Source organism: Scyliorhinus canicula, chromosome 5 (assembly GCF_902713615.1).
Source record: "Scyliorhinus canicula chromosome 5, sScyCan1.1, whole genome shotgun sequence".
Classification (NCBI taxonomy): domain Eukaryota; kingdom Metazoa; phylum Chordata; class Chondrichthyes; order Carcharhiniformes; family Scyliorhinidae; genus Scyliorhinus; species Scyliorhinus canicula.
The window spans coordinates 74,844,351-74,864,470 of NC_052150.1; the positions used below are offsets into that span (position 1 = coordinate 74,844,351).

The 20,120-nt window shown below is 47.3% G+C and overlaps 1 protein-coding gene across 1 annotated transcript in view; it reads left to right on the forward strand.

Moving 5' to 3' along the window:
- pde11al (phosphodiesterase 11a, like) overlaps positions 1–20,120 on the forward strand; it is a 392,598-nt gene that overhangs the window by 289,189 nt on the left and 83,289 nt on the right. Inside the window, exons 12-13 of the mRNA XM_038797237.1 lie at positions 4,160–4,267; positions 6,918–7,027. Coding sequence (XP_038653165.1) covers positions 4,160–4,267; positions 6,918–7,027 — 218 coding nt within the window. The remainder of the gene's footprint in view (positions 1–4,159; positions 4,268–6,917; positions 7,028–20,120) is intronic.

The following is a 20,120-nucleotide window of genomic DNA, read 5'->3' on the forward strand; positions in this document are numbered from 1 at the left end:
ACAAATTTGCAGATGATATAAAGTTGGGTGGGAGGGTGAGCTTTGAGGAGGATGCTGAGATGCATCAACGAGATTTGGATAGGCTGAGTGAGTGGGCACATGCATGGCAGATGCAGTTTAATGTGGATAAATGTGAGGTTACCTGCTTCTGTATCAAAATAGGAAGGCAGGTTATTAATTGAATGGGTGTAAGTTGAGAGAGGTGGATACTCAGCGAGACCTTAGTGTCCTCGTCCATCAGTCGCTGAAAGTAAGCACACAGGTGCAGCAGGCAGTAAAGAAAGCAAATGGTATGTTGGCCTTCATAGCGAGAGGATTTGAGTACAGGAATAGAGATGTTTTATTGCAACCATATAGGGCAGTGGTGAGGCCACATCTGGAGTATTGTGCAAAGTTTTGGTGACCTTATCTGAGGAAGGATGTTCTTGATGGAGGGAGTGCAGCAAAGGTTTACCAGGCTGATTCTGAAATGGCGGGGCTCATAGAATCATAGAATTTACAGTGCAGAAGGAAGCCATTCGGCCCATCGAGCCTGCACTGGCGCTTGGAAAGAGGACCCAAGCCCACAAGCTCCGTGTATGCCCCATAACCCAGTAACCCCACCTACACCTAAACTTTTGGGACACTAAGGGCAATTTACCATGGCCAATACACCTAACTTGCACATCTTTGAACTTTGGACTGTGGGAGGAAGCCGGAGCAGCCGGAGGAAATCCACGCAGACATGGGAGAACGTGCAGACTCCACACAGACAGTGATACAAGGCAGGAATGAAACCTGGGACCCTGGAGCTTTAAAGCAATTGCGCTAATCACTGTGCTAACATGCTGCCCTGTGCTACCGTGCTGTCATATGAGGAGAGACAAAATCGGTTAGGATTATATTCATTGGAGTTTAGAAGACTGAAAGGGATCTCTTAGAAGCTTACAAAAGTCTAACAGAATTAGACAAGGTAGATTCACAAAGAATGTTTCTCGATGGTGGAGGAGTCCAAAACTAGTGGTCATAGTATGAGTATATGGGGTAAACCTTTCAGGACTGAAGTGAGGAGAAATTTATTCGCCCAGCGAGTGGTGAATCTGTGGTATTCACTGCCATAGAAGGTAGTTGAGACCAAAATGTTGTGTAATTTCAAGAAGGAATTAGATACAGCTCATGGGGCTAAAGGGATCAAGAGATATGACAGGGGGTGGGAAGCAAGATCTGGTATTGAGCCTGATGATCAGCCATGATCATAATGAATGGCGGAGCAGGCTCGAACGGCCAAATGGCCTCCGCCTGCTTCTATTTTCCATGTTTCTATGTGTCCCCATGTCCCTGGCCAATCCCCACCTCGTCGGTGAACCTGAAGGTGACCAGAGCGTCCCAAGTGTGTTGGCCCTGGCGCACACGTCGTGCAGCCTCCCATGCCTGCCTGGGCCCCATGTCCAGATCTTATGCAAGGGGCTGGATTTGAAGATGGCGGCGTGGGAACAGTGGCGTTTTATGCCAGGAAAAACGGTGCAAAAGCCGAACCTCCATCTGGTGGGTGCTAGCAGGCACGCAGCTTTAAAGCCCCCAGCTTTACCTGCAGATATGGCCGGAGAGTTGCCGTGTCCGAGGCCGCGCATGCACATGGCGGCGGCCTGCAGTGGCCGCACCGTACAAGGATCCGGCCTGGCAAACACCTCCCCCCTTTGACCAGGCTCGCCACCCCCACCAATTCCCCAAACCCCCGCTGTCCATGGAACGGCCCCTCCCGCCAACTGTGGCGGCGCTGGACTCAGTCCGTAGCTGCAATATGGGTTCACGATAAAAAAAAGGATGTCTTCCACACCGAGGGAAACTCGACCCATCCGGGGCGGAGCATCGGGGGAGGGTCTCATGTGATGTCCTGAGGCCTTCCCGATGGCATGCAAAGTAATCTGCGAATATGCCGTTTTCGAGGGGGCAGAGTATCGCAAAAGTTTCACTAAAGTTAATTATTGACACTTCCCAAGCAGTGTTGTTACATCTGCAATTATTATGAATGCTTGGTTGTGTTTCAAAGGCTACAAAGCACTTATCTCATGGGAGCTTTGAACATATTGATTGACAGTTTAAAGACACCATTAATCTAGTATTTGATGTAGTTGGTGGATAGAGATGTGTTTATTTTTACAACTGATTAACCAAAGATTTTGAAATCTTTGAATGGGTTTTACGAATGGGTCTTATATTTCTGTATCAAGTCTGTATGAGCTCTATTAGATTGTTAGAAGTGATTCAGCTCTACATGGCTCCCAGTCACCACTCACCTTATGTTTGAGTGTTTGACGACGGCGTCAGAGGCCGCTCCTTGCCCCCTATTCTCCCCCCCCCCCCCCCACCGGGGTGGCTAGGAGCGGCGTGCCGTAAATCTCAGCCGCCGGGAATGACGCGGTCGGTGCGCCTAATGACGTCAGCCGCGCATGCGCGGTTGCCGTCTTCCCCTCCGCTGCCCTGCAAGACATGGCGGCTTGATCTTGCGGGGCGGCGGAGGGGAAAGAGTGCGTCCCTTGGAGACGCCGGCCCGATGATCGGTGGGCACCGATCGTGGGCCAGTCCCCTCCTGAGCACGGCCGTGGTGCTCACTCCCCTCTCCGCCCCCCACAAGCCACAAACGAACCTTTGGCACATGTTCACGCCGGCAGCGACCAGGTGTGGTTGCCGCTGGCGTGAACAGGTCGGGAACGGCAGGCCGCTCGGCCCATTCGGGCCGGAGAATCGCACGGCGACCCGCGATTCTCCGAGCGGCGTGTCACGTTTTTTGGGGGGGGGGGGTGGGAGAATCGCGGGGGGTGCCAGAGAGGCCCTCCCGCGATTCTCCCACCCGGCGTGGGAGAGGAGAATCGCGCCCCCAGTCTTTCTGGAGAAAAGTGGAGTTGAATGAGAGGGGCCTTCCCTCCAAGCTGCCAAAATGAAACTGAAAGCTTCTTGGGTCTTTGAACCATTTCTGTGGGATCTGATCCAATCACCACCTGTTAGCAGCACAACCTTTTGGGCCAATTCATTGGCCACCCGCCACATCAATCAAACCGAGTCATCACTGAGGTCAGTCAATCTCCAATTACCAATCTAAAACAGCACACACTTCTGGATCCTGCAGTTGAATTAATGGCACAGGCCACAGCTTCCTTCAGCTTGAATTAAAATGGCAACCTGCCTTAAAGCCACATGTCCATAAATCATCCATGCATCGTGACAATAAGCGATTTTAATTTAATTAAATTAACTGTAATGGCAAAAATAAAAGAAAGGGGAAACGGAGAATAGACAGGGAATAAAAAAGAAGTAACAGGAAGGACCCTTACAGTGGGTTTGCCTCCACCTTTCGTTCCTGTCATCGGGTCCCCACTGCCCTGACTAAATTCAGCCCCAAATTCTCTTTGTCCTTTCCTGCTATACAATCTGATAAATGCCCCCTGCACATTAGCACATGAACTAACTAAAGATCCTGAGTGGAGTCACTTGCCTTCTGCCATCTGGCAGCAGAGAATGACTTCCCACCAGTGATTTACAATTGGACAGATTTGAGCCTTTACTGAATGCAGCATTGGAGCGATGACCTAGGATTTTTAATAGTAGAAATCTGACTGGAAACGACATCACCAGTGTGGGCCAGAAGCTTATGTAAACGAGGTGGACAAGCTTCCATGTTTCAGTTGTTGACTCATTGCCCACTATCAATGTGTTCGCCATTCCCACCCCCACTTAAAATTGGGGTCCTGTGCTTTTGTTTCTCTTCCTCACATTATGATGATCTGTCCACAAATAGAGGGTAAATAAAGGTTGTCACTTTTCACAGCATTATAATATCCGCGTGCAATTCTCCCCGTACCATTTTAAGTTGATTGTTTTGTTCAAAATATTTATAGACCAAAGCACATTTTCATATAATTGTAAGTTAATAACTATCTTGTTTGCTACCTTGTGAAACATAATACAGTCAGAAATGGAATTCCTACTTTTTAATTATTTTAAAACTCCAAGGTGTACTCAAAACAGAGATTCTTACTTCACCGATAAACAAAATTCAGGATTTCACTCCAGGCTGTGTGCAGAATTCTGAAGCAACTTTGAAAGAGAAAAGTAAATTTGCTATAGTTGTATTGATTTCATCAGAATTAACTAATGTACATAAGTTTCTGTGATGTTGCAGGTACTGTGTCGCTGGCTGCTCACCGTGAGAAAGAATTATCGTGCTGTTCCATACCACAACTGGCGTCATGCATTCAATGTTGCGCAATGCATGTTTGTCATGATTACAGTAAGTCAGTAGATCTGTTTGATAGGTCCTGTCAAATAGACATTAGGACTGTGTGTAAATCATACCATAAAGTCGATGACATCAATTAATGAAGGTATGATTAAGAGGTAAATTTCTTTATTTTCTCAGGCTCCATTTGGTTCAAATGTGTTTAAATAAGAGCTGATGGATTTTGTTTAATATGGACAATTTGATAAATAGGACAATTTCGTTTCCATAAGGATCTCTAAAATTGACTGGCAGAATTATAATTGCGAACTGTTTTCGTATTTAGAAATTTTCAATTCCATGACCTAGGTTATTTCAGTGACAACATCATCCAAACTAACTGGCAAAGACAGCTAATAATTTGGTGTGCTAAATAGATCACTGATGCTATGGGCATAAAACAGGTTAGCCATTTAGACTAAACAAACTCCACAATAATTGAACATCAAAATACATTGCTAAATGTTAGTAAAATGAGATTCAGTGTTAATGTTGCAATCGATACCTTCTGTTTGTATTTTTCTCACTTACCATTAACATTATTTCTTCTCTTTTTTTTCTGAAAAATATTTTTATTGGCATTTTGCACTTAATGTCAAAACTTTGCAAAACAATACAGAGACAACAATGATAATTGACACAGTAACAACATCAACACAGGTACCACAGGCTGTCCCTGTGTCTGAGACAGTGGTCCCAGTTCTATCATTTCCCCACTATTTACATTAATGTTCTTGTCAAGACTCTTAACATTTAGTGATACAAGTTACACACAACTTTACATACGTGTTTACAACGATTGTCAGGCTTCGTTACATCGATCCTCAACTATAATTACAGCTACATTAGTTTTGCTGGGGAGGGAAATCCTGATCCCCCCTCGAGTTCTCGGGGGAGGTTAGACAAGTCCGATGTTGTTCTGTATTTGTCTGCAGATGAACAAATTTAGAGCTACTGAGGCTCTGATTGGTGTTCCAAACACAACAGTCACCTTTGCGTATAGCGCCCCTCCATGTGCTGGGCCTGCAGCACTGTGTCTCATTGAAAGTCTGCCTCTGGTGAGCTCTCAATATATGGCGAGACTGGTGGGTGAGTCGGCGGGGAGAGGGGCTGTGGGGGGTTTCAGTGGATGAGTTTATTGCAAAGTAAATTTACTTAGCTTTTCTCCAAGGTGGTCTTTGAGGTTTTGATGATGTTGGGAACTCTGCGATGCTTATACCATTTTAGGTCTGCAGGTGGTTTGGCCTTGTGTTGAAGGTAGCACTTAACGTAATTCAAATCAAGATCAGATTTGATGGAGAACGATTATCTGAAACCTTACCAGACTTGCAATGAGTTATCCAGGACACAAAAGTAAAGGCTTAAGATTGTTGGATGACAATCATTAAAGCCACAGAACGGAGGTGGCACGGTGGCACAGTGGTTAGCACTGCTGCCTCATGGCGCCGAGGATCCAGGTTCGATCTCGGCCCTGGGTCGCTGTCCAGTGGAGTTTGTACATTCTCCCTGTGTCTGTGTGGGTCTCACCCCCACTAACCCAAAGATGTGCAGGGTAGGTGGATTGGCCACGGTAAATTGCCCCTTAATTGGAGGAAAACAATTAAAGCCACAGACTAATGCTTCAAAAGTTAGCCAACCAACCATCTTTGGTTTCAGAATTACTAGCATTCCGCCGACTCACCCATCAGCTCCATTCACAACTCCTTTCAAAGTGGAACAGCCTGTACCACCTGAATCAAGGCCTGAAAAGTGGTAGATTATTTTTGAGGCTCCTGGTAGGGGCCAGTGTTGGAGGGATTAGGTGGACAGGTCCTACCGTTGGAATTTCTGCATGTGCATATTCAGGCCAAGAAATTTATAAGGAAAACCTGTGAAGGAGTGAAAGAGAAAAATAAATGTGTTTTGCTTTTATAAATTGGTCAGGATCTTAGACCAAAGATTAACGTGGTGAGGTTGCTGATACATGCTGTGTAGGCTAAACCTATTACTGTCTTATCTCTACTGCAAGGAGACCTGCAAGTAACATGTAGCATAAAGTCACCATATCCTGTGACATAAGTGATTGTCGCAGTAACAGGTCTCAGCCAGAAACTTGGCATCCACCTTGAAGTAGCTTAAAGTAGTAATGTTGACCCCATGGGAATGTTGTCATGGGGTGGCAAAGAGGAATAACTTCCTCACAAATACCGAATTGATCACTCTTCCTCTCCCCCACCACCACCACCAACTGCACTTGGCCTGAGAATAATTATGCAAATTAACTTGCCTCCACAAATTAAGCATTATTGCCATTCTGTTGAGCATAAGGGCTTTGAATTCCCAATTGGAAAGAACAGTCCAGGCCAGTACTCTTCTATCCCAGTTTTTACTGGTGTTCCATTTTAAGGTATACAAGAACAGTTCGGACCAGTATTCTTATTCCCCAGTTTTTATTGTTTCTCCCTTCTGTCATAGACATTTACTACTGACTGACATGAATAAAATAAAGAGGACTGTCATATGTCTGTTGAGCAATCTCCTGGCCTTAAGACAAGCCTTATTATAATGGTGTAATGCTTCAGTCTTTATAAAATTGCCTACCCTCCTACTCACTGTGAACACACCACAAGAGATATATGCTAGTGAAAAAAAATTAATTCTTTATCAAATATTCTTCCCACAGACTGCTGGTTTCAGAGAAATTTTATCTGATATTGAAATCTTAGCTTTGATGGTGGGTTGTCTGTGCCATGACCTTGATCACAGAGGAACAAACAATGCCTTCCAGGAAAAGTGAGTGAAAGATGTCATCCATACTTCAGTAACATGTTAAGAAAATAACCACATTTAAGCTATATTTGGCCATTTGGAATACTATAAAGCAAAAAATATTCTAATATCAAATATTATATATGCTAGACCGTTCTGCTTCAATTTGTGTTTCGCCAGAGCAGGATAATGAGAAGTAATCGTGAAAGTAAATGAGGCAGACATGTTTAGGTTAAATACAATTTTTATTAAAAAAATTATCTTCAAAATATGAAAAGGCCTTCACTTCCTTTCAATGTTTTCATTGTCTGTTGTACACTACCATTGGTGATTGGTCTTCAGATGCAAATTAGTAGATGTAACTTCAAACGCAATGAACCATCACTTTCAGTAAAAGTAATGGTGAGGCCGAGGATGCATGGGGCGCAGTGGGTAGCATCCCTGCCTCTGAACCAGAAGCTCCGAGTTCAGTCCAACCCCAGGACTTGATTACCAAGGAAGGTGCATTCTTAATACAGCCAAACAGAATCCATAGAATCACTCTGGTGCCGAGGGAGGCTGTTCGGCCCATAACAGGTTGAGCATCAACCTGCAAAAATTCTTCCAAAACACAACAATGGCAGGTGACAAGAGTGGAAGAGACTCCTAGTCAGCCAGACTGTACAGTGACGCCCCTCGAGCTATACGACTCTGGCAACAGGCTCGCGACCTGTTCCAGGTAAAACCTGCTATGAAAACAGATGAACGTCTGCCTTGTGCACCACTAGGCTCAAGAAGAGAAATAACAACAACAAAGGTGCTTATTGTTATTTATACACAAATGCTACAGCAATTTCAGGCGAGATTTGGTTCAATGTGTAAACCAAAAAGTTGCTGTTTGAGATGCCCCTTTGATGTCAGTAGCTCCAGAGAAACAGCATCCACCTGCCTCACTATTGGGATACAATGAATGGAATGAAGTTTGCATGGTTGGTATGAACTAAACTCGCCATAGAAAATTCAGAACTAAATTTTCCCTCCTACCAGCAATTGAGTTCATCGAGAGTGAGGGAGGGGAATACGGAAAAATTGCTTTCTCGATGGTGGTGAAACAATGGTGGGAACATGTGGTCCCGACCGTCATGGCAGGGGAATGGCGGATCACTATTCCTGCCAAAGGCCGTGGGAAGCCATTAACGGGATTCAAATTATCACCCAACAGACCAGACCAACATGGTGCACACTTGTTGAGACTTGGGATGGCAGGTAGGAGAGGCGGCCAGTAGGCAGGTGGAAGGTGCGTGGAAACTGTTATGGTGGTTGATGGAGCACGACGGGGGAGGTGAGGGCTGACCTAACATTGGAAATAAACTAGCAGCCTTGTGTAGGGCTGTTTGGGGAGGCACACAAAGTAGTGCAGGAGCCATGGGGGAGCAGAGGACAATGTAGGGGGGTCGCGGGTGGGCAGGGGACCGGGAGGGAGGAGAAGGTTCAGAGGTAGGGGTTGGTGGTATTAATTACAGACACTATAGAGCAAACTGACAGTACTGGAAGCAGGAAGGTACGGTAACAGTGGGATGTGGTAGGATGGGAGGCGAAGGTCTGTCAGTGGTGGGTGAAGGATAATGTTTGCACTCGCAGGGACAATGGTGATAGGGATTTCAGGTTGTTGATTACAGATGGAGGGTAGAGGATGTTTGCGACTGAAATAAAATGTGCACCATCCTGCTGCTGAGGCAGTCCACTCAAGAGATGTTGGGAGCAGAGTACTCCCTTGGGTGGAGCTGCAGGCCAGCTCAAGTGGACAGCTGAAGGTGAACTCTAACATGCAGTCCTGACAAGGGGAAGGTGTTTATATGGATTGGAAGCAGCATGTGTGGGAGGCTTCTTACACATGGCTCGGAAGGGCCCTGGCAAAAATCGATGCCTCCATGTCTAGGCATGGTTCAAGGGTGGTCCCCTGAATTGGGGTGGGTAGGCATGCACTGGGATTAACATGAACAAAAGCAATAAAAGCCCAGCATAGCTCCTTAAAGTGTAACCATACATATGTGTAAAAGTGTTCAAAAACAATTTATTGTACACCTGTGCTACCAGAGTGAACACAGAACTTTTACATTTTACCACTGCGTCTAAGTGTTTCCCCGACATCCGCAGCAGGAGTAGAGGCAGCTTGCTGACCACAATGCACTGTTGCCTTTGATGGTCTCGGCCGCCTTCCTCTGGAGGCCCGAGGCCTGGAAACCCCCAGCCTTCTTTGGGTCTCCTGCTGTAGGGCAGGTACACCCTCAGTGTCCCAGAGGCTGGAGCTGATTCGGTCACAGACAGAGGGGACTGTGGATGTTGGGCAACCGTGGAGAGTCTTGAGTGTCTGCCAGAAGCTCCTCCTTCCTTTGGGTGCCGGAGGGGCAACTCTTTGAGGAGAAGGGGCATGTGGAGGGTGGTTGGGGTAGGCTGTCTATGCTTGTCCATGGCTACAGCGATGAAGTGCAGAACTGTGCACATCTCGGGTAGAAACTGGCAATCTGCTTGACTAAGTTCTCCATGGAATCTGCCATCCTCCCGACGGAGACCACAATGCGCGCACATGTCGGTGCCACTACTTCAGATGGACTCCTCCACCTCTCATGCCACTCTGTTGAGGATCTCTGGTATTTCTGCCTGATGTCCCCCTGCCTCTCTCTGCATCTCCATCTTGTCTAGGACCCTTCCCAGATACTTGTCATCGAACTCAGACTTAGCAGAGGCCTCTTCCCCAGCAGTCCTCAAGTGTTGGTGACCGTGGCTATCCCTGGCTCCTCCTCCTGCAGATGTGTCTATGCGGTGACCATCAGAGTGTGAGCTGGGGCCTAAACTAGATGTATGACGCACTGAGATGTGTGTTTCTGGCCTGGTGGAGGCTGCAGGTGACTGCAGGTGACAGCTCTACACATGGGATTTCATCATCGTTGTCATCCTCCTCGGTCCTCTGCAGACTGGGGCTGGACTCCACATCGGGGTCTGGCCATATCGACCTCCTGTTGGCATCAGTAATGTAAAGAGAAGAGAATAAGTGACTGCATGAGCTGCTCCCTACATTACACAGAACATCAACTTCCTGTTCCTGTGTGCAGAGATTCAGCACGCTTCCTCACTGAGTGGCTGGGGGAGGTTGGTCTCACCTTCACCTCAGACAAGGTGACAGTCCCCTCCTGCCAGCTGTGCAGCCTGCTGTTCATACTGTGAGAGGGTGGGGATTGGACCTAATGTAACCCCAATGTGGCCCCCTCCTATCTTCTCGCTCTCTTGTGCCTGTTGTGTACTCTCCTCCTGTATTAAGATAGAAGATGGTTTGTCTTTGTTTGCTGCCAATCTCCACCACCAACTTGTTAGCAACTGTGTCCCATAAGAAAGATGCACTTCTCCTAGTCCCCAAGGGTACTTCAGCAGCACCCTCCTGACCAGTGAACACTAGCAGCTGGAAGGGCGAGGGCAACTGAGACATGACAGCAGCAGCTTCAACATCTGCAGTTGCTCTCTATGCCTCCCCACCCCGAGATTTGTGCTTTCAGTGTGGCAGGGTCAATGACCCGCAGTTACCAGCCTACGTACAGACCACATAGACTGTAGTGGAGCTATGAGGCAGCACCTTGCGAAGGGCCTTTATGCAAGGGCAGTAAAGATGGTGGCCTTGCCATTGAGAACCATGTGCCAGTTCCCATTCAGTGTGGTGAGTCTGGGGACTGGAGTGTTTGCCTGCCTTTGCGATGAAGATGAAGTCATTCATTCTTTTCCTGCACTGCTGTGTGCTCCTCTTCTGGGTTGGATTGACACTTACCATTCTGGTGACCTCCTTCCTTGCAGGTATGGTGAGACAGGTGGGCCTGTCCTCCAGTACTTGAAATAGTGTGCTCAGTGAGGCATTGATGAACCTTGGGATCAGTGTTAATTGACTCATGTCTGCTATGTCCAGTTATAAACTCCAACACACAATTGTAATTATTAATTATTGATAATCAATCTCTTTAGCACTGAAAATTAATTATTACAAATATGGATTATCATTCCTCAAGATTTTATATTTTCATTGGAGATTTAAAACATTTTTAAACTGTCTTTTCTCTCATATAATCTTGATTTTCCCCCTCTCCCTTTAATTCTCTCTGTAATTGTTTTGACATTGAATTTGCCCATTCTAATTCACATTTCCCTCTCACTTCATTCACTGTTAATTTCACAATTCTCCAACCTGATTGGTTAAGGAAATACTCAGTTGCTTGCAGTCGTCACTCAGGGCCCACAAACTCCATTTCCCTGACTGCAACATAATCAGTTTGCAGTTTCATTAACTTGCTGTGCAGAAAATGTAAGAACCTAATGGTCAAAACTGTTAGATTCACGCTTACAGCAGGTTATAATCCTATGCTACACGAGTGATTGTGATTGAGAAAAATTATGCTGCCCAATGAACGAGACTTTGAGCTTCAGTTCATCTAAAGGCCAGAATGGATCTTCACTCTGCAATGTCACATGAAATTGACTATTGTTCAATTTTTCAACATTTGGAAATTATAGTCATAGGTCTGTATTATCAGATCAATATTGTGATAAATTAATTTCAACATCAATAATACAGATCAATTCTACCTGTTTTTCGCATAGAATATGATCAATTCTAATTACAAATACGATTGTGGCAGAGTTGAATATGAAACTCTGTATTACCAAAAAATATTCGGTCATTTGAGTTGGCCTGGAGAGTATGAAGAGCCATTGGTAAAGTCTTCTGAACTTTTGATTCAAAAAGCTTCTGGGAACCAGGTTATGGTTCACGATCATTGGGGGCCATGAACCATGAGTCATGGAGAAGTTGTGCTGACTGCCCCCCCCCCCCCCCCCCCCCCCCCCGGCTACCTAATGGAGCCAGCAAGGTCGAGAGTTCAGAATTACCACCCACACCTTAATGCCACGCGAGCTAATGTTGTTGGTGTCCAGGAATGGGGGGTGGAAATCCCAGTGTCTGGTCCCGCCTATCTGACTCCAGAGTCATCCTGACTCTGCGAAACTCAGGCCTTTGGCCAACACATCATGCAGGTGATTACCTATATCATGGCAGCAGTCAAGATGCTACTATTCTGCGCAGTTGCTGATCTGTCAGTATTTCCTCTAATATATCAAACCAGAGGGTGGCTGCTGGGAGGCAGCCTATCCGCTTAACATCTGACTCAAGACTCCCTCTGCAACCCTACCTGACATGGCCAGCAACAGTTCAATGTAAGCCATTCTGCCACATGGACTATCGAGAGCAGACAATTGGGTTGCTGAAACAATGGTTCCACAGTTCCACTGCCTAGACCACTCTGAAGATGCCCTGCAGTACTTGTGGGCTGATATGTCCTTTTTCGAGGTGGTCTGTTGTGTTCTACACAACTTCACCATCATGAGAGAAGACCATTTCCTACGAGGGATACAGCAGGACAAGGGATAGGAGGAGATAGGGAAGAGGCAACCAGCTTACCACTTTCCATTGAGGCTATCCACAATCGTCTGATTATAGCTTCACTGAAGACAACCCCAAATCTATATTATACAATGGTCCCACATCTTTCCTTTCCCCCATCACTGGCAACTGCAGCATCCTATTGGTCACAACAAAATAATAGTCACCGCAAAACAACTGTTAAAAATCAGTGTTATCCAACAACTCACCTAAAATTCCATACACTAGTTAGTTAATCATCCAGATGTATTGCTTTGTGCCTGTATCATGGATGCCTTTGACGATCCTTGTCCTTTATATAGTGCAGTGCCAATGGCTGCAGCATGGTTGGTGGAAGGCTGCTGACTCAGTGAGGAAAATTGTAGATGGCCTTTTAGGCGATGTCAAGCAACTCTGGGCCCAGAGGCATGGCTTTGGACAGCACCATCTCGGCTTGGGTGGCATTTTGGCCTGGTTGTCTGACAGGAACAGCAGGAGAACTGGCAGTGGTAAGAAGATGAATGGTCTCATCCTGAAAGAGAGTGGCAGGTTTGTGCTTCTTGAGCCACTGCCACTTGCCCAGGGTGCCACCTCAGCAATCCTAGTCCTGCTGGACTGCTGTGAGAACTTGTAAACGCCCCTTTATGCACTGATATCCGTTGCCACGTTGGCAGCAACGTATGCTTGCATGGCAGCAAGATGGGCTTGCATGGAAAGAAGCTGAGGCTTCATGGCCTTAATCTAAGCTCCCACTGCAGCATTCAGATGTTGGCCAGCAAGCACTGCTTCAGGGTAGGGTCTGCACATGTTCCCTCAGAGTCGGCCACCACTTCCATGCCGGAAAAGGTGGGCTCCAGTCTCTGCATAAAGCTCTGTGCCCCTTGACATCAGGCTTTCTGTGTACGCTCCCATTAGCAATTCTCATTGAAATCCTTCACGGTGTCCCCTACAACAGAATTTATACTGCCTGCAGCGCAATGAACAAGTGATGATTAATTGCTCATCGTGATCACTAGGCTTATTTTCAGACTTTGTCTATTATCCCCATCGATAGTTTTACCGGCTGGTAAAAGAGTGGCTAGAGAAGTATTGATGTCAATATAAAAGCAAATTACTGCGGATGCTGGAATCTGAAACAAAACCAGAAAATGCTGGAACATCTCAACAGATCGGACAACACCTGTGGAGCGAGAACAGAACTAACATTCCGAGTCTCGATGGCTCTTTGTCAGAAGTCTTGATGTCATTTAGAATTTACTAAAAGAGAAATGTGCATTCTTCTGTAATCGAGTTCAAAATTTACATAGGGACATGAACCATCCTTAACTGTTTGGCATTTATCATGATCTATGGGAAACATTGATCATTGTGCATGGAAAGTAATTTACTTAGGTTCATATGTAAAGTCTCACTTCAAAGGATTTTAATGAATAAGGAAGTAGTTGGTAAGGGTGATAGAGTTTCCACTAGATTTTGGTTGAAGGTCAGACTGTAAACTCCTCATTTGCTTCCCTGATTAAGCGATTATGAGTTGTTCAAAATAATAGTTTGGGAGGATACAACCAGAGACGTCATTGAGCCTGGAGTAGTTTTTAAAATTCAATGCTCTGCTATTTTTTATATAGGTGTTTTATTGGACACTTTTTTTTCCATAAATTTAGAGTACCCAATACATTTTTCCAATTAAGGGGCAATTTAGCCTGGCCAATCCACCTAACCTGCACATCTTTGGGTTGTGGGTTGAAATCCATGCAGATACGGGGAGAATGTGCAAACGCCACACGGACGGTGACCCGGAGCCGGGATCGAACCTGGGACATCGGTGCCGTGAGGCAGCTGTGTTAACCATTGCGCCACTGTGCTGCCCCGTTTTATTGGACTTTGCTCACAGTTGTCCAGAATCTCCTGGAAGCCCATAATTTAGACCATTGTGCCCCCATTCCTCCAGTGAAAAATTGAGACCTAAGTTTGTTGATGAATTGATTAGAAGGTGGCTCAGAGCACTGCTAGTTATAAACTGCACTGCTGTTGTCCAGTACAGAATCAGCCAGGTGCTGAGGCTAGAGGGAGTAATAGAATGGGTTATTTAGAGTTTTCCATAAAAATAAAATACCTAACAATTCATTCAGGTTTTGTTTGCTGAGTATAAATTGAATCATAGTATTTTTGTTTTGTAACTAATCTCTTGTTGCTCATTATTCTGATGCTATGAAAGGACACCATTGGATAAAGCAATTGTTGCAAATCCCTGTGCCTGGTTGATTTCACTCTGGCAATCTGTCTTGTCAGAAGTTGCTGGTTGATTACTTTTAAACAAAGTCCTGACATTAAGGTAGAGCTTGTTTGAAAGGGAAATACCAAAGCTGTTATCCTCATGTACACACCAGTAGACTGCCAAATAATACCAAAGCAAAATACTGCGGACACTGGATATCTGGAATAAAAACAAAACTAAGATAAAATCTGAAATATTTTCAACATTTTTCCTTTTTTCAATCATATAATACCACAAAATTTCACTCCCACTCTAGAACATAGAACATAGAACAGTACAGCACAGAACAGGCCCTTCGGCCCTCGATGTTGTGCCGAGCCATGATCACCCTACTCAAACCCACGTATCCACCCTATACCCGTAACCCAACAACCCCCCCCTTAACCTTACTTTTAAGGACACTACGGGCAATTTAGCATGGCCAATCCACCTAACCCGCACATCTTTGGACTGTGGGAGGAAACCGGAGCACCCGGAGGAAACCCACGCACACAGGGGGAGGACGTGCAGACTCCACACAGACAGTGACCCAGCCGGGAATCGAACCTGGGACCCTGGAGCTGTGAAGCATTGATGCTAACCACCATGCTACCCTGCTGCCCCAAATTCACATTTCACCAGCTGCAGTGGCAGGATTTGAACCTGGGTCTCCAGAACATTACTCTGGGTCTCTGGCTTACTAGTCCAGTGACAATACCGCTATGCCACCACCTCCCCTTAACACCTCTACTTAAATAAGATTGGTCCTATCCACCTGCCTTGGTTCATGGTGCTGGGTATTTTAGTGGCCAAACGTGTGTAGAATTACTGACCAAATGCCTTTCCAACAAATGTACTCGTATAATTCCTTTTCTTTTATTGAGATACACCTTTATGAAAGGCGATTCATTTAACTCTGACCAACGTCAGGAACTCCTTGTATCTCCCTTCACTATTTAGACTCGTGGGATGGAATTTAGCACCCCCTCCTGGAATTGGGTTCGGAGACCAGGGTTGCCGTCAGGTGGGAAGATGCAGAGTGGAGATACTGTCATCCTTCTGACTTTTCTTCTGATTAGGTCCAGGGCAAGAAAGCTCGAGAACAGATTTCTGGCCCGGAGGCTAATTTAGACCCTTAAGTTGTCACTGTCTCTGGTGCTGAACTACTAGCTGATGGGGATTACACCGTGCAGGCCTATGCCAGGAAAATCCTGGCAGGTAGGCCTGGGGACTGGTAGGTGAAGTAACATTGTAAATGCTCCAGGGTGTGTCTTATATAAACTGCTGGAAACAAAGCCTCAAGCATTTATAAACATTTATTTCCTACGTATAAAACAATGGACAAGGATAGAAAAGCTTGCATCTTCTTCCAGAGCCATCTTTCTCTGAGCTCTAGTCACATGTGATATGACAACACTGATTATGTAAGCTATTAGCATAAAAGTTATTAACCCTTGATGCTACAGTAAGGGGTTCCCTCCTTGCCGAGCACTGTGTGCCCACAGGCACCCATTGCTGTGGGTGGAACCCAGAATCAAATACTCTCTTCCCTTTAAATCAACACTCCCCCGTCCCCACGAATCCTTGAAGGGTCTGTCTATCTGGCTACGGAGAACCCACCTATGCACAGATGAGTTTCTCTCCAAATCACTTGGCTGTTCGGGAAATGATTTGCCTACCTTGCCTTCACCTAATGGTCTTGAAGGCACTATATTTAAATGCCACCCTCACTCTCTGCTCAGGCTTTGAGAAGAAGACATTTCGAAATGGCCGAGTAAAGAAGAGATGTGCTCTGAAGTTTAACACTGACTCACTGAAAGCGCTCATCAATTGTGTGCGGCAACATCGGGATATCCTCTACCCCAGGGATGGCTCCAGGATGCCCACCAACCTCCCCTTGCTGGCCTGGGAGGCCATTGCAAGGGCGAGTAGAAGCGCATACGCAGTGGATACCAATTATTGAGTAGGCTCAGGGTCACATTCTGGGACCATCTCATTGACGGGTCTCCACAACAGTCAGAAACAGTGACAGCCCACGTCTCTGGCATTTGATGGACTGCTGAGATCAAGCGCCCGCTGCGTCCAATTCAGATGATGAGCCTCTGCGAATGGCCTTCCCTGACATGCTGGAGAAGCAGTGACAGGTGGTTAAAAATCAGGTCTAGTTGTGGGAGGCAGTCAACAGGCTAGAACAAAGGATGGAGCAATCCGTCCCTGTCATGGCTCCGACATGCGAGTGTCTTCAGGTCTCCATAGCTTGCCAATTGCCTTGGGGAACTTGGCTCAACAAGTCCAAACAGACCTGCTTTGCATTGCTATAGACGCTGACTGGGTCCCATCAGTGGCTCGGCAAGAAATTCATCAAGGAGCCCCTTCCCTTCTCAGGGAGTCAGGCAGGGGCTTTCAGGCACCAACAGGGAGGAGGACCAGCAGATGTGCTCCCTCGTCATCTACGCAGGTGACTCAGAGATAGTCCAGCCAATCACAATCCCTCTGCCCATGATCCCATCACATCTAGTTGTACAAAATGACCCATCACAGGACTCCCAAAGTAGGCTGCGCCCTCCAGCTCCTGACCCTCGAGAGGTTGCCAGCCAAATTCATCAAAGACAACAGGGTGTCCTCCAGCCAGCAGGCTGCCTCCACCTCTACTACAGATATCAGGGATACACACAGACATTGTGGGAGGATTCAAAAATAATGAAGCCTTGAAATTACTTCTGGTTCACGTGATCAATCACTGTTATAATGTATCTTTGCTGTTCAAGAAAATGTTTTCCTCATTTGGAAGCATTGTACACATGCATCTATGTGATTTTTTTTTTACGAGGGTGGCCAATACTGCCACTCAGTGTTCTCCTCCTTTAGTGAACCTCACATTTGTATGATTTGTAGCTTACTCTATCCTTAAGTTACGTCAGGGAGATGTGTCAAACTCTTGACTGAAGTGACTGCAAACCAAAATGCATTGGCAACCATACTCCCTACAAGATAGCATGGAGTTAGGTGTCCTCACTAGCCTTGGAGGGGGAGCTTCAATTGTCTCTTCAAATGAGAAGGCTGGCTTCATTGGTAGTGTCAAAGCACAAGACGTGTAGCCATGATGCTCTCTCCAACCACGCGCACATCTCAGTGTCGGCATAAAGCTCCTCTTAAAGGTATTTTTCATGAGCATTCATGATGTGGTAAGGCTTGGATCAGCGGGAAACCCAGCCTGTCATCAGCTGCCATTAAGGTGGTGAGGGCAGAATTCCAAACTGTTTTCCCGCTGACAAGTTTACAATTTTTGGCCTTTCTGAATTACCCAGTCCCGTCTGCCACGAAACCCGCTGCAGGTTTGAGTAATTGGAATGGGCTAGGAATGAAACTCTCTTTGATGTGGTTGATGTTTGTAAACATTGGGAATTTAGCACTTAGAGTCACTCATCCATGAAGGGAGATGGATGAATCAAGACTGCAGCTGTGATGTGGAAGCTGCCAAAAAACTACTATAAATGAATGAATGGCTTGTAGCTAATGGATCTGAGAGGTTGAAGCACAGGTCACAGCTGTTCTCTTTCCAGGAAGGGACACGTGGCGCTTCCAGGAAAGTGTTAGAGCTGTAATTTTTTTCACTGTCCCTGCCTGGAGTGTTCTGGAGCTTCTAGACAAGGGACTCTTTTCTGTGGGGGTGGGGGGGAATGGGGTCCATGTAGTTGCACTCTATAGTCATGGGATCCCTATGGGGCGTCCCTATAGTTACGGGGTCTCTGTGGGGATTTTCTTTGGTTGGGAAATCCAGGGGGGTGCTCCCTTTTCATGGAGTCCTGGGGTTGGGGGGGGGGGGTAGATCGCCCTTTTCATGGGGTCCTTTGGAGGGGTCTCCCTATTCATAGGATCCTTGGAGGGAGGGGGGTCTCTCTATACACGGGATCTTGGGGGGGGGGGAGGGGTCCCTATTAAGGGGCTTCCTGGGGTGGGGAGGGGGGGCGGGGATGGATCACCTCCTAGGCGAAGGGGAGAAAGACACAGGCAATCCAGGTGTGGGGGTGCTGCTTCGTGGTGCGGGGGTGGTGGCCGTTCGAAATGACGGACCGATAGCAGGATTCCCTTGGAAATCCTTTGTGTTCTTTGCCATGCATAAATTTGCACGGCAAGGGGTATGGTATTGCTTCCTGATTTGGGCTACCGTGGGAACGCCGCATTCCCAACCACACATCCCGCGCGCGGTTGGGAATTCGGCCCATTGGGGGAAGGGCCTCAGGTGACGTCCTGAGGCCGTCCCAATGGCATGTGGCGTGCTGCTCGATGATGGGGTTTTGGAGGGGGCAGAGCGTGCGGTGCCGCCCTGATTCCATCATAAAAAAAGGATTCTCCGCACGATCACCGATTACGAAATTGGCGTCGGGGAACGGAGAATCCCGTTCTCGGGTCGGGACTGAATGGGGGGTGTCCTACATTCACGATGGGGACGCCAGTGCCGGAGCCATTCAGGACATGCGTATGGGCCAACAATCACGCCATGTCGAACTAGTACCATTCCAACTGACGCTGGCGCAGATTTCCTGGGGTCAGGATTGACTTTGGAGAGGCTGACAAGCTGGATGTGCATATAAGCACTCCGCTCCCCACACGTAGTCATTCCAGCTAAGACGTTGGCACCTCCGAGAGCGACCTCAAGGTTCGCAGACACAAAGCTGGAGATATCACTGGATGCTGTGGAGGAGAAGTGGGACACACTCTTTTCAGGGGGGAGGGGGAAGGAGGCTCACACCTGCCGAGGTCAACCGGGCCTGGACGGAGGTGGCAAAGGCAGTGAGTGCCTTGGGCCCCGCTGTAACGACTGGCCAGAAGTGCCGGAAGAAGCTGCACGACCTCTTCAGGGCGGCCCGGGTGAGTATCCACTTCCGTGCCCATGGCACCACCCCGGTCCCACAGCCCCCCCCCCCCCCCCCCCCCCAGGTAGACGGGTAGGCAGTGCCACGTGAGGATGGGCAGCTTGCCAGGACTGCCAGGTGCCCCTGGTACCCCCACTCTCATCCAACACACTGCAGCCTCCCTACCTAAAGCTGATCGATCCTCGAACCATACCCGCAAGGTTTCCGCCACACCCCACCCTGCCCCACAAGCCAACACACATACCACCTGCCATGGCCTTGCCCTACACCCACTGGCCACTAACCCAGACCCCTTCTGCTGCCCACGTCTGAGTGTCTCGCACTGTACATTATCTGACCCCCCCCCCAGGAGAAGGGGGCCCGTAACCGCTGGGAACAGGAGAAGACCAGATGTTGCCTGTCGGACCTGCAGGTCCTCACCACCGTGGAGCAGAGGGCGATGGATCTGGTTGGTGGGGTTGGAGAACAGGCAGTCGCTGAGGCGAAGGTCAGAAGGGGACAACCAAGTGAGCCCTCAATGAATTACAATGTCCCTATGGCATGTGAGTC